This window comes from Actinia tenebrosa, unplaced genomic scaffold, assembly GCF_029948245.1.
Source record: "Actinia tenebrosa isolate PJP-AT-01 unplaced genomic scaffold, QUT_ActTen_1.0 PGA_scaffold0__85_contigs__length_37466705, whole genome shotgun sequence".
NCBI lineage: Eukaryota > Metazoa > Cnidaria > Anthozoa > Actiniaria > Actiniidae > Actinia > Actinia tenebrosa.
In genome coordinates this window covers 76,742-90,673 of record NW_028292569.1, presented here as the reverse complement: position 1 = coordinate 90,673, position 13,932 = coordinate 76,742, and the positions used below count along the sequence as shown (strand labels likewise).

General features: G+C 38.5%; 1 protein-coding gene across 2 annotated transcripts in view; it reads left to right on the top strand.

Moving 5' to 3' along the window:
- Positions 1 to 13,932, top strand: part of LOC116304295 (inositol 1,4,5-trisphosphate-gated calcium channel ITPR1) — a 48,965-nt gene that overhangs the window by 33,345 nt on the left and 1,688 nt on the right. For both annotated transcript variants that reach the window (XM_089026094.1, XM_089026093.1), the window contains 17 exons: positions 520 to 646; positions 836 to 995; positions 1,385 to 1,585; positions 1,814 to 1,924; positions 2,054 to 2,149; positions 3,310 to 3,417; positions 3,976 to 4,101; positions 4,866 to 4,991; positions 5,759 to 5,825; positions 6,542 to 6,664; positions 7,086 to 7,258; positions 7,650 to 7,814; positions 8,281 to 8,473; positions 10,758 to 10,984; positions 11,274 to 11,439; positions 12,182 to 12,342; positions 12,789 to 12,950. In XM_089026094.1, the coding sequence (XP_088882220.1) occupies positions 520 to 646; positions 836 to 995; positions 1,385 to 1,585; positions 1,814 to 1,924; positions 2,054 to 2,149; positions 3,310 to 3,417; positions 3,976 to 4,101; positions 4,866 to 4,991; positions 5,759 to 5,825; positions 6,542 to 6,664; positions 7,086 to 7,258; positions 7,650 to 7,814; positions 8,281 to 8,473; positions 10,758 to 10,984; positions 11,274 to 11,439; positions 12,182 to 12,342; positions 12,789 to 12,950 (2,492 nt within the window). The remainder of the gene's footprint in view (positions 1 to 519; positions 647 to 835; positions 996 to 1,384; positions 1,586 to 1,813; positions 1,925 to 2,053; positions 2,150 to 3,309; positions 3,418 to 3,975; positions 4,102 to 4,865; positions 4,992 to 5,758; positions 5,826 to 6,541; positions 6,665 to 7,085; positions 7,259 to 7,649; positions 7,815 to 8,280; positions 8,474 to 10,757; positions 10,985 to 11,273; positions 11,440 to 12,181; positions 12,343 to 12,788; positions 12,951 to 13,932) is intronic.

The following is a 13,932-nucleotide window of genomic DNA, read 5'->3' as shown; positions in this document are numbered from 1 at the left end:
TGGTGATACATGATGATGATACATGATGATGACGACTTGATGATGATACATGATGATGATACAAGATGATGATACATGGTGATGATACATGGTGATGATCCATGATGATGATACATGGTGATGATACATGATGATACATGATGATGATACATGATGATGATACATGATGATGATACATGATGATGATACATGATGATGATACATGATGATACATGATGATGATACATGATGATGATACATGATGATGATACATGATGATGAGACATGATGATACATGATGATGATACATGATGATGAGACATGATGATACATGATGATACATGATGATGATACATGATGGTGATACATGATGATGATACATGATGATGATACATGATGATACATGATGATGATACTTGATGAAAGCACATGATGATACTTGATGATTGTGATGGTGATGCATGCCTGTAGGTAATGATAATGATGAAGGTCATGATGAGAATATATAAACGTGTTCTAAATCTTGTATCAAACTCTAAGGTTCTTTAACTGGAATCAGTGAAGAAATCCGCGAGCAGTTGGTAGACGCGGCGTCGCATACGGGCAAAGCTTACGCAGCCGTCAGAAGAAGCCGTGAACCAGACGCAGACACGGATTCACAACCCAGGTACAAAGATGCTTTATCTTCATGCTTGAGAAATGCTTGAGCCGTATCGAAGTGGAATAGAGCTTTTAAATAAAACGTCATCTCATATGGATTTGCGCGGTACTTTTGACTACATTTTTGGACTAATCACAGAAGTCTTACTGCTGTGGAGTGAGTTATGCTAACAGTTAGCATATTTTGTTTGTACAGATTCTCACCTGGTAGCGGCTTTGGTACTGATCTGCACGGTTTTCCAGGAGGTGCTTCATCTAAAGCGGACACCAAAGTCATGTCACCCGAGGTGCTTGTCATGAAACCCATCTTACGATTCTTACAACTACTCTGTGAAAACCACAACAGAGATCTACAGGTAACGATTATTAGGTGATCCTAAGCTTACCATGAGAAGTGATTGGTCATCAACCTGAAGATGATGACAATGATAATGTATATGCATGATGATGATGATACATGATGATGATGCATGATGATGATGCATGATGATGATACATGATGATGATACATGATGATGATGCATGATGATGATACATGATGATGATACATGATGATGCATGATGATGATACATGATGATGATACATGATGATACATGATGATGTTACATGACGATGATGATACATGATGATGCTGGGGATGATGATGAAAATTTTAACTTTGCTCGAAAAGTTGCTCAATTTGCTACAATTTAGGGGTAAATTTGGGGGCCTGTACCGTGTTGAACATGTTTCATATGTTTCCAGAACTACATCCGTCGTCAAGACAACAAGACCAACTACAACCTGGTACACGAAACCCTTCAGTTCCTGGACTGTATATGTGGTAGTACGTCTGGTGGTCTGGGGTTACTGGGCTTGTACATCAACGAGAACAATGTTGAATTGATCATCCAGTGTTTGGAAAGTCTGACAGAATACTGCCAAGGACCCTGCCATGAAAACCAGGTAAGAAGAACCAGCAGTATCGAAGACGCGGGGTTGTTGCGAAGGGGATGGGAAGAGAGGGTTAGATCCTACTTCTACGATACCTGATGCTGAAGTTGGGCTACCTGTGGCAAAGAAAGTAAAGGCCCAATTTTTTAAAAACTAAATTGTGCTAGTTTTTTAAAAGTAATCATTCCTCGTAGGATGTGTTGCCAAAGTACGTCTTGTTGATTCTTTTGTATTTCGCAGAATGCTATCGCACTTCACGAGTCCAACGGCATTGACATTGTCATCGCTCTCGTGTTGAACGACATCAACCCGCTTGGTAAACAAAGAATGGATCTTGTTCTGGAGTTGAAGGTCAGTAACCCTTTACACAGGGAGCCCAGTTTAGATAAAATGATAGACGAAGATGAATCAAAAAATCTGGGTTCAGACCGACCTATACAATACAAAAAAGAAACATTCGTATTATTTTGATTTCCTCAGAATACAGCATCCAAGACGTTGCTAGCGGTGATGGAGAGCAGACACGATAGCGAGAACTCTGAGAGAATACTTTACAATATGACACCAAAACAATTGGTAAGAATCACTCTCGACCCCAAAAACCCTGTCATTCTACTGCGCATGCTCGACGAAACCGCCATTTTGTCGAGCATGCGCTGTTAGAGTGACAGGAATATAGCGTCGAGAATGGGTAAGAATTACCGATTGAATGAGTGAACAGTTTACTTGCTCATCTCAAAGACCCGGGCAGCAATAAACCTATTTTTAAATTCAGGTTTTAAGCATTTTATATATTATTTTTTGCCAGAAAACTCTAAATTTGTAAGAAATTTGAAAATGTTCTTTTTCGGAGAACACAATCTCGTACCCAGAGCCTGCGTTTCTTCTGGTCTGTGGCGAAGAACGAGGGCTCTATTTTTTGGCGCATGCGCAATTTTCCGGAAGTGAAATATAATCAATGAAAATCATGCTTTCAAACAAAGTTCTGTTTTGACTTACGATCAAAATAAAAAATCGAAATCGGGAACAAATGTTTTTATTTTTGGCAAGTCTTTGAACGCATGCGCTCTTATTCCGGAAGTCCAAGAAACCTGGTCTCAAAAAATGGATTATGCCATAGCCCTCGTTCTTCGCCGCAGGCCATAAGAAACGCAGGCTCTGAGTACGAGATTGCGGAAAACTGAACAGAGCTTTGCGCCCCGTCCACACGTATCCGCAATTATTTTTTGCGGATACGGGTTGCGTCCACACGTGTCCGGAAATTTTTGTATCCTTATCGGAAAATTTTCAAAAGCGGTCTCCAGAGTGGAAATCTTTGAATACGCTCCCAATGCGGATAGCGTGGACGGTCGTATCCGCAAATTTTCAAATACGCTGACGTAAACACGATTTTGTGCATGCTCAATAAGAAAAACTATCCATCAAAGGGACTAGGCACTAGCATGTACCAGGGCAGATCAAGAACTTTCCAGATACGTGTGGACAGTGAAAATGATTCGAATACGCTGCGTGTGGACGCGAACATTTTCGTATCCGCAAAAAAAATTTGTAGATAGAAAAATTTCCGGATACATGTGGACGGGGCCTAAATAATTTAGCTTTCATTGTTTTCAACCAATGGAATTCCTGTTCGGCAGGAATTTTCGCGCCAAAATGCACGCGTCCGCGAACCCGGGATCTGCCAACGTCATTGGCTCCTGTTGCACAAATAAGAATGAATCTTGTTTGTTTGTTAGGTTGATGTATGTAAACAGGCCTATCACCAGGAAGACATAATAGATGAAGAAGAATCTGACACATCGCCACGTGATGTCGGGCACAACATTTACATCTTGGCTACTCTTGTAAGTACAGAACGAGCAGATATCTCATCTAAATCGTAAGCAATCTAGAGTGTGATCAAATAATTTTCATTGGCCATGTTATTAGCCTTCTACGCAGGGGTTCTAGACACTAAGAACGTCTGCGTAGGAGTCTACCATGTCCTCGGTCAAGTGTGAGTTATCAAATCCGACAACTTTCCGAGGGACAACCGAACACGTTTAAAAAATTTGTTGCTCATCAGTTGATCACATTGTGATATTATAGACAGTAGCGCGTGATCTTTCGCATGCGTATGGCAACTACTGTGCAAATGGTAGGAACAGTAGCGTGTGATCTTTCGCAAGCGTGTGTCAACTACTATGAAAATGGCAGGAAATTTTTTCCCAGTATTTTTTGTCTTTTTTTGTTGTTGTTGTTTTGTTTTGTTTTTTTTTTTGTTTGTTTGTTTTCTTCTACTGTTTTTTGTTTTCTATTGCTTTAAATAATGATAAAAACTTCTAATTGTAAGGTTTATTGCCCACTTGTATATATACGCTTGTATCCCTACGGTTTCAATAGCTTTTTCTATTCTTCGACAGCTTTCTCAACAAAACAAGGAGCTTGGTTCGCTTCTCAAAGTTGGCACCCAAACAGACTCTGATGTCGAGGAATTCCCGGGAGACAGTGCTTTGGAATATTACGCCAAGAACACGGCTCAGATCGAGGTTAGTTCTTTTTTTTTTCCATCCTTCCGTGACGTTCAAAGGGTTCTTAGGGTTGTACATCCAATTTTCCTCCGGTTAGATGGAAAATTTCGATAAAATTCGGGTTCTCAGCATCGTAGGGAAGACAGGATGGTGTGCCAGTAACACGCTCGTCCGGTCCGGTCCAAGTGAGCTGAGTTGGTTAGTTCTCATTCTGACTTTGATGGTATTTCCAACTTTCTAATTTTTCCTCCCTCCTCCAAAATCAACCCTAACTAATTAAAAGAAGAGATAACTAGCTAAAAACTAGTGTGAGCTGCGTCGGTGTTTCTAATGAAACAGTAATGATAAAAAGGTTAATTACACACCGAGAAAAGATGAAAAAACGTACTGAGGTTTCGGACGCTAGTCCTACTCCGACGAAGAACTAGCGTCCGAAACGTCAGTAAGTTTTTTCATCTTTTCATGGTGTATAATTTACCTTTTTATCCTAACTAATTCAGACTGGTTAGAGCTGTGCTCCGGGGTCATACATGGACTGTGTAGCAGCTGCCAGAGGCTCCTTCACATGCTTTCCGTTCGACCCCGTTGAGCTGCGCCACTGCTGTACTTACGTTATTCTAACGATTTTCCTTCAAACGTCCATGGAAATTTGCGTAAAAATTCACACTCCTAAATCCTTGTTTCATCCAGCCCTGCCTTGGTGTCAGCGCATTGCGGGACTGGTCATAGGGGTTTAATCACTCATCGTTGAATCATTCGCTCATCGTTGAATCATTCACTAGGTTGTTCGTCAAGATCGGATCATGGAACAAATAGTCTTCCCTGTACCACAAATATGTGAATTCTTGACAGAAGAGAGCAAGACAATGGTATACACTACATGCGAAAGAGATGATCAGAATAGTAAAGTAAGTACATAATACATTACAGTAATTCTCGATACCACGCGCAGAATCGTCGTCGCGACGAAGAAGGTTCCAAGGCGTTACCATAACTTTCTATTAAACATGGAAACACTTTGATTGACGTCCACCAATGTTGCGACATTATAGATTGTCATGTGATTGAGATCGCTTTAAAACAGCACTGCTTTCAAACCCTCTTTGATTTCAGTAATATATAAGTACGAGTTCTGTTAGAACTCGTTTCGTCGTACAAAATCACGGTACCCAATAGACCGTTTTTTCAAGGTTGTGTGCGCATCCAATCTTGACGGGCCACAAAACTAAAAAACGCAAATTGAGTAAAATTGAGATTTAAATTTATATTTAAAGAGGAGAATAATCGATTTTATGAAATCCTATCGTAAAAAAATTCATAGCAGTACATGATAATACTCGTGTTCTGGTATCGTGGCCCGTCAAGTTTCTTAAATTTGGATGCGCACGCAACCTTGAGAAAACGGTCAATTGTCAATCGTCATCTGTTGAACAAAAACTAGATGTGAGGTCACTCGTCGTCCAATTAAGGTGGTGGATTTTGTGGTAGTCTGGTTCGCGTTACTCAGCGGTATCATTGATTGTTAGTGGTGCCGTGTATTGTTCCTTGACCGCTAAGTTTGGACAGGAACCTGTATAATGGGAAGGTCATTTGGTTAGATATACTCGAGAGAAGGTTTAGTGGTGGCTCTGTGCCGTGTTACTCAGGCGTACCATTTATTATTGTTTCTTCTCAGGTGTCAGACTTCTTTGACAGGACAGAAAACTTGTACCAGGAAATGGAATGGCAGAAGAAACTAAGAGGTAATCTTCATGCCTTCATGCTTCATTGGTCCTTCCCTAATGTCTGGACCTCACATTTCATACACACACCTATTACAATAAAGGTTGTTGGAGCTATAGGACGTAGATGATAAATCATTCCAAGACCGAAAGAAATTATAGGCATACGTCTAAACACGGGTAATAGACCGTTTTCTCAAGGTTGCATGCGCCTCCAATTTGACGGGCCACAAAACTGAATAACTCAAATTCATTAAGATTGAGAAGCCAGTTTAATATTTAAATATGAGAGTAATCAATTTATTAATTCTTATCGAAAATAATTTCATAGCAATACATGATAATACTCGTGTTCTGGTATCGTGGCCCGTCAAGTTCCTTAAATTTGGATGCGCACGCAACCTTGAGAAAACGGTCTATTGAGGTATTTATTAGTTATTCTGAGGTTGAGGAAAGCACTGGGTCGAGTGTGGATTGCAGTACATTGTGGTACTGTTTGAGGAGACAAAATAGACGTCATCTTGGAAATATGTCCCTTAAAACAGTCAAACAATGCATGGCTTATGATGACTTTGTCGATTAGAAGCAACACTGAATAAAAAGTCAAAACACAAGTTATTCCATTCTTGGACCTTGGAATGACCTATCTCCCATAGCTTATCACCTTTTGTGCAGAGTGCGCGGAGTATTGCCATTACTCTCGCCATGCTAAGCGAGTATTGCTGTTTTTATTTCAGAACATCGGCTTCTCTTCGGACTAAGTAGTCGTTTAAGCCTGTGGCAACAAATATCGATCAACCTCTCTGTGTTAATTAACCTTCTGGTTGGATTTTTCTATCCATTCTCTGATGGTCCGGGAGGTATGTACCAAGAACCACCCCCCACCACCCCAACTTGCCTTTATCATACAAGTATTGGCCGTTCCGGGAGGTGCATACATAAGGGTGTTTGCTTATATCGTTAAAATAAAGTACTACGTTTTGAAACAACATCAGGGCTGATCAAAGTCAGGGCATGCCTAACTCACAGATTGGCCCCTTGAAACAACCTCTAGGCTGATCTATATCAGTACATGGCTAACTCACATATGGAACAAAATCTGGGCTGATCAAAGTCAGGGCACAGCCTAGCTTTTGTTAGGTTTTGCGGAGGGAGGAAAACCGAGAATGAGGGGGGAAAAAACTCGAGTCAAAGGAAAGGTCCAACAGTCTAAAAGCCCCTCAGAGTGAGTAAAGCAGAGAAGAAACCACTGTCATGATCATCGATTCTGTTATATTTTAGAACTGGACCCCCGTCTTTCTGCTCTAGTGTGGCTGGCCATGCTAGTATCTTTTGCTATCATCATTACATTCCCTCGTCCGTCTGGAATCAGAACATTCGTCGGCTCGACTATCATTAGACTCATCTTCTCTCTAGGACTGGAGCCTACACTTTATGTACTAGGACTAGCAAACGTAAGTATATCACGTTAATTAGTTTTGGTCGTTTTAGCGATGAATCAAGTTTCCGTCGCTAAAAGTAGAGGTACTTACTACAACTTCAACTGAACTGAACCATGTGTACTACAGCAACTGAACTGAACTATGAAATTTCGCTTCATAATGTCCTCTTTTTCACAAACTCGTTGCTTCTAGTATCACATTAAAGATGGGTGACAGTGCATACGTGAAACAAATTAGTACTTGTGCGCACCGTCGTCAACGTTGCATCCACATTGTTAAATAAAGAAGGTTTTGATCGTATGTAACAGGATCTTACGCCAGCGCTTACCTTATTTATTAATAAATTTCTTATGAAGGATGAAAAACTTATTATTTACCAAGCATATACTTTGAACTCTTTCAGGTCATAAACAAAGCAATATCCGTGGTTAGTTTCGTCGGTAATCATGGTACATTTCAGTACGGTCTTCATCGCATGATAACAGACAAGGAACTAGTCTTACACCTAACATACTTTGGCTTTGGAATACTTGGACTCACTGTACACGCTTTCTTTTACTCTGTACTCGTAAGTACTGGAATGTATTGGAATGTCTTCCCATAAGAAATAGGAAACGTAGGGTATTGGTATTTTTTGCCTTGGCATTGAAATGACATTGCGTTGTTTCCGTATGATTAGTCCAGAGATTTTAGTTTAGAGATTTTATGACTGTGAAACGGTCGGTCACGGTAAGGATAGACGACCACCCTTGCACCAATTACAGTGCGCGAGATCATTGTTCATCCAATCAAAGTGTTCTAGCGTGGCACTGGCACAGCAAAGCATGTCAATACCATCAACTACAAAATCTGCTCTTAAGTTATGATAAAAAATGGCATGATTACAAAACATTCTGTACGTTAGTTTGCTGGTCAAAAATTGATGGCTCGACGGTGTCAAACTGAAAGCAATGTGCTGACTATTGTAATTCTGTACAATATGTTCTGCTTTGCATTCTGTAGTTACTGACAGTTTATGTCTGTGTTATTTTCAGTTATTAGATGTGATATTTCGGGAAGAAACCCTCTTGAATGTTATCCGTAGTGTCACTCGTAATGGTCGGTCTATTATCTTGACTGCCATACTCGCTCTTATCCTGGTCTACATGTTCTCTCTTGTGGCTTTCTTGTTTCTTAAGGATGATTTCTTGGTTGAGACAGACCCTCCTCAACTTCCTCCAGCAATAGGTGATTATTTTCTTGTATTTTTTTCCCTAAAAAAGCGTGCGTTATTATTATGTATCATGTATCATCATCATCACGTATAACCATCATGTATCATCATCATCATGTATCATCATCATGTATCATCATCATGTATCATCATCATGTATCATCCTCATGTATCATCATCATGTATCATCATCATGTATCATCCTCATGTATCATCATCATGTATCATCATGTATCATCATCATGTATCATCATCATGTATCATCATGTATCATCATCATGTATCATCATCATGTATCATCATCATGTATCATCATCATGTATCATCATCATGTATCATCATCATGTATCATCATCATGTATCATCATCATGTATCATCATCATGTATCATCATCATGTATCATCATCATGTATCATCATCATCGTATAATCATCATGTATCATCATCATGTATCATCATCATGTATCATCATCATGTATCATCATCATGTATCATCATCATGTACCATCATCATGTATCATCATCATGTATCATCATCATCACGTATAACCATCATGTATCATCATCATCATGTATCATCATCATGTATCATCATCATGTATCATCCTCATGTATCATCAGTCATGTATCATCGTCATGTATCATCGTCATGTATCATCATCATGTATCATCATCATCATGTATCATCATCATGTATCATCAGCATGTATCATCATCATGTATCATCACCATGTATCATCATTATGTATCATCACCATGTATCATCACCATGTATCATCACCATGTATCATCATCTTGTATCATCATCATGTATCATCATCATGTATCATCATCATGTATCATCATCATGTATCATCATCATGTATCATCACTGCATGTATTACCATCATGTATCACCATCATGTATCATCATCATGTATCATCATCATGTATCATCATCATGTATTATCATCATGATGTATCATCATGTATCATCATCATGTATCATCATCATATATCATCATCATGTATCATCATCATCATGTATCATCATGTATCATCATCATCATGTATCATCATCATCATGTATCATCATCATCATGTATCATCATCATCATGTATCATCATCATCATCATGTATCATCATCATGTATCATCATCATGTATCGTCATGTATCATCATCATGTATCATCATCATGTATCATCAACATGTATCAACATCATGTATCATCATCATGTATCATCATGCACCATCATCATCATGTATCATCATCATGTATCATCATCATCATGTATCATCATCATGTATCATCATCATGTCGTCAACATGTTTCATCATCAATTATCATTATCATGTATCATCACTGCATGTATTACCATCATGTATCACCATCATGTATCATCATCATGTATCATCATCATGTATCATCATCATGTATTATCATCATCATGTATCATCATGTATCATCATCATGTATCATCATCATGTATCATCATCATGTATTATCATCATCATGTATCATCATGTATCATCATCATGTATCATCATCATGTATCATCATCATGTATCATCATCATCGTGTATCATCATGTATCATCATCATCATGTATCATCATCATCATGTATCATCATCATCATGTATCATCATCATGTATCATCATCATGTATCATCATCATCATGTATCATCATCATGTATCATCATCATGTATCGTCATGTATCATCATCATGTATCATCATCATGTATCATCAACATGTATCAACATCATGTATCATCATCATGTATCATCATGCACCATCACCATCATCATCATGTATCATCATCATGTATCATCATCATCATGTATCATCATCATCATGTATCATCATCATGTATCATCATCATGTCGTCAACATGTTTCATCATCAATTATCATTATCATGTATCATGATTATATAGTGGATATAACATGGGCGCGCGGAGATACGAAATTTATCTTCGAGTGTTGAAAAGATCTCTCATGAGTGAGCACAGCGAGCAAGTGAGAGATTTTCAACACTCAAAGATAAATTTCTTATCTCCAAGCGCCCATGTAATATTCTGTTTATTATATATTTATCCATCAATCAACTATTATAAAATCAACTTAACTAAGCTTTTTATTATTATGAAAAGTTTTTATTCATAAACTAATGCTTAAATACACATGGAGAAATTTTCACTTGTGAAAATATCATTTTTCGAAAAGGAGAAATATAGGTATTTTATGGATAATTATATGATAATATCAGTTATCTTTGGTTCTCCAAAACCATTTTTCATTCATTCCCTCCTCAGGAGAAAAGTTCTGTCCTGCAGGTAGTAAGGATTGTGACTCTTATTCCATGGCCAATAGTCTGGAGCATGTTTCAGATTCAGTAACAAACAAAGGTGATGGCGAAGAATCAGGTTCTGTTAAAGAAAGAGCCTGTGACACCCTGATCATGTGCATCGTGACGACACTTAACCAAGGTCTGCGGAATGGAGGTGGTATTGGTGATGTGCTCAGACGACCTTCAAGCAAGGTAGGTAGTAATACTTGATGGTGTTCATAGAATCATTTTAGTAGACCATATAATTATACTCCTAGACATTCTTAAATGTACAACAAACAAGTCTGAACTGTATGGGCTTTACAACATGTACAGCTTGACTCCCCCTCACTGTTGTAAATTCCCTACTTCGCATGTGAGCATCTCTCAATGGAAGATGCACAATATAAATATTACTCACGGCATAGGTACTACATAAATGTTGATGACTATAAAATAAAATAAAATATTGTTACAGTGTTAAATTTTCTCCCTTTAACAGGAAAAGATGTTCGTAGGGCGTGTGATCTATGATCTGCTTTTCTTCTTTGTGGTGATTATTATTGTTCTTAATCTCATCTTTGGTGTCATCATTGATACATTTGCCGACTTGAGAAGTGAGAAACAGAATAAGGATGAAATCCTGAAAAATACTTGTTTTATTTGTGGTAAGTAAGATGGCAAAAACATAATATATGCCAAACACTGTATGGTTGCATAAAATATCTATACCTACTCCATGGATAGGAATTGAAATTTCCAAGGAAAGCACCTGGGAAATTCAAATCCCCCTCCATGGAGTAGGTATGGATATTTTCTGGGACTACACAATATACCCTTCTAAGACCCTCCCCACCCCTTGTAAATTCCAGTCTCTCACCATTGGGAAGGTATGGATGGGACTACACAATATACCCACCTCAGACCCTCCCCACCCCTTGGGAATTATAATCTCCCACCATTGGGAAGGTATGGATAGGACTACACAATATACTCTCCTAAGACCCTCCCCATCCCTTGGAAATTCTGAAACCCCTCCTGGGGGTCATGCATCTTCATCACCATCTTTTATTGCCACCTGGCGTGTGACTGGCTTTGAGGCATGCCAGCATTGGAAAACACTAGACGCTTGAAGTTCTTCTCATTCGTATGGATATTTCCTAGAATAGACCTATCCCGAATTTGCTTCACTGGCCACGAAACAATGGTTTGAAGTCAAGATTGAACTTGATTCCTTTTATTCATCAAGTTCAACCTCGACTTGAAACCATTGTTTTGTGATCAGTCAAGCAGATTCAGGAAAGGTCTATTGCCCAATAATAATTCCCTTCTCAGGCCCTCCTTCCTTGGTAAATCCATTTCCCCTCCTCATAAGTAGGCATGCTATTTACACTTTTTTTATTTCTGCAGGTCTTGACCGGTCTGCATTTGATAATAAATCAGTGTCATTTGAAGAACACATCAAACTTCAACACAACATGTGGCATTATCTGTTCTTCATTGTACTCCTCAAGGTCAAAGACCCTACAGAGTTTACTGGGCCTGAAAGCTATGTTGCTCAAATGATCAAGGTATTGAATTGCACTGTTAATTTCCAGTTATTAGCTCCCCCCACCCCTCCACCCTGGTGTAAGCCCAGATATATTACAGTTATGGCATTGGTGACACATACAAGACCGATTGAGGAGGGGAAAAAGAAAGAAATACAATTTTGTCTCCATCCCAAAAGCCCTCAGGTCATAACCTGATCAAAAAACCCTTAGCGATAATTATAAGCCCAGTGCTGAAAACCAGGATTTTACAGTTAATGATAAAACCATGTCTTTCCTCATTCAAATTTGCCAACCATTTAAATAAAAGATCACTTTGTTTGAGTAGCAATAGAGCTCTAGTTTGTACATGATGACAGTCTGAACATCACTCATAGTTTTGAGGGATTTGAGGAAATGCTTAAAAAACCTCTTCAACCTCAAGGGAGAAACTTGAAAAGAACTGAATTTTGATCTATAAATCACAGGAAAAGAACTTGGACTGGTTTCCAAGGATGCAGGCTATGAGTCTTGCCATTGATGAAGGAGAAGGAGAGCAGAATGAGATGCGTAATCTGAGTGACAAGCTGGAAAACACAGCTAAACTAGTAGCAACCCTCTCACAGCAACTGTCTGAACTAAGAGAACAGGTAAGTTATGATGTCAGTTAGTAGATACACATCTCCTTTCCTCATCCCTCTCCATAGGAGTTCCCATTTGTGTGTGTGTGGGGGGAAGGGGGTTGGGAGAATAGATACTATCCTTCTTACTTGGCCTTGGCTTGTCAAATGTTAAGTCACATAGGTTTATTGCTTAATACTCAATGTTTCCATAGCAACAACTATGAGGATGGTCAAGAATAATTGGTTTTGATTCGTGTGAGAGAACGAGAAATTGGCCATATTGTCATGGATAATCATATCAGCGTCTAAATATTCACAAATACCAACGGTTAAGTAAAGATTGCACAACTTCAACACATATTCTATGACGTGAATAGACATGTTCTAGGTTAGAATGCTCCAGTTTTGAGTTTTCTGCTGCTCAAGGTTGGCCTCAATTCACATGTTCCATTGAAGGTTCCGTGGAATTAAAGTGTTTGTATTGTTGAAATTGTACATTCTTTACTTTACCATTGGTATTTGTGAATATTTAGACACTGATACGAGGCTATTCCTGAGCAAATGAGTCTGTAATCAAGGAACACAGCAATAATTAGGAACTTGAAAATGGTCTATTGATAAAATATAGTAAATGTTTGAACTCCCCAAGTCCAACCTTGTCAATGTCTAATATTCAATTTAAAACAACAAGACTCAATATATAGTATCCACTAAGACATTTGTTAAACATGCAATACAATACAATACATTAGAAAGCTCATTAATAATTCATGAGGAAAACACAATAGAAATCATGAGCATGAAGGTGATTTTATATCGGATATAGATTCGTCTTCATTTGCATAAACTTTAACTTGGATTTTCTCTATCAAACTTGGTTCATTTCGTAAAAAAATCGGTACACAATGTGTTTTATCGGGTCTAAAACCACTCGGCTGCGCCTCGTGTTTTATACCCGATAAAACACTCCTGCTCGTTTATTAAACATTACATAGACTTTATTTTAAGA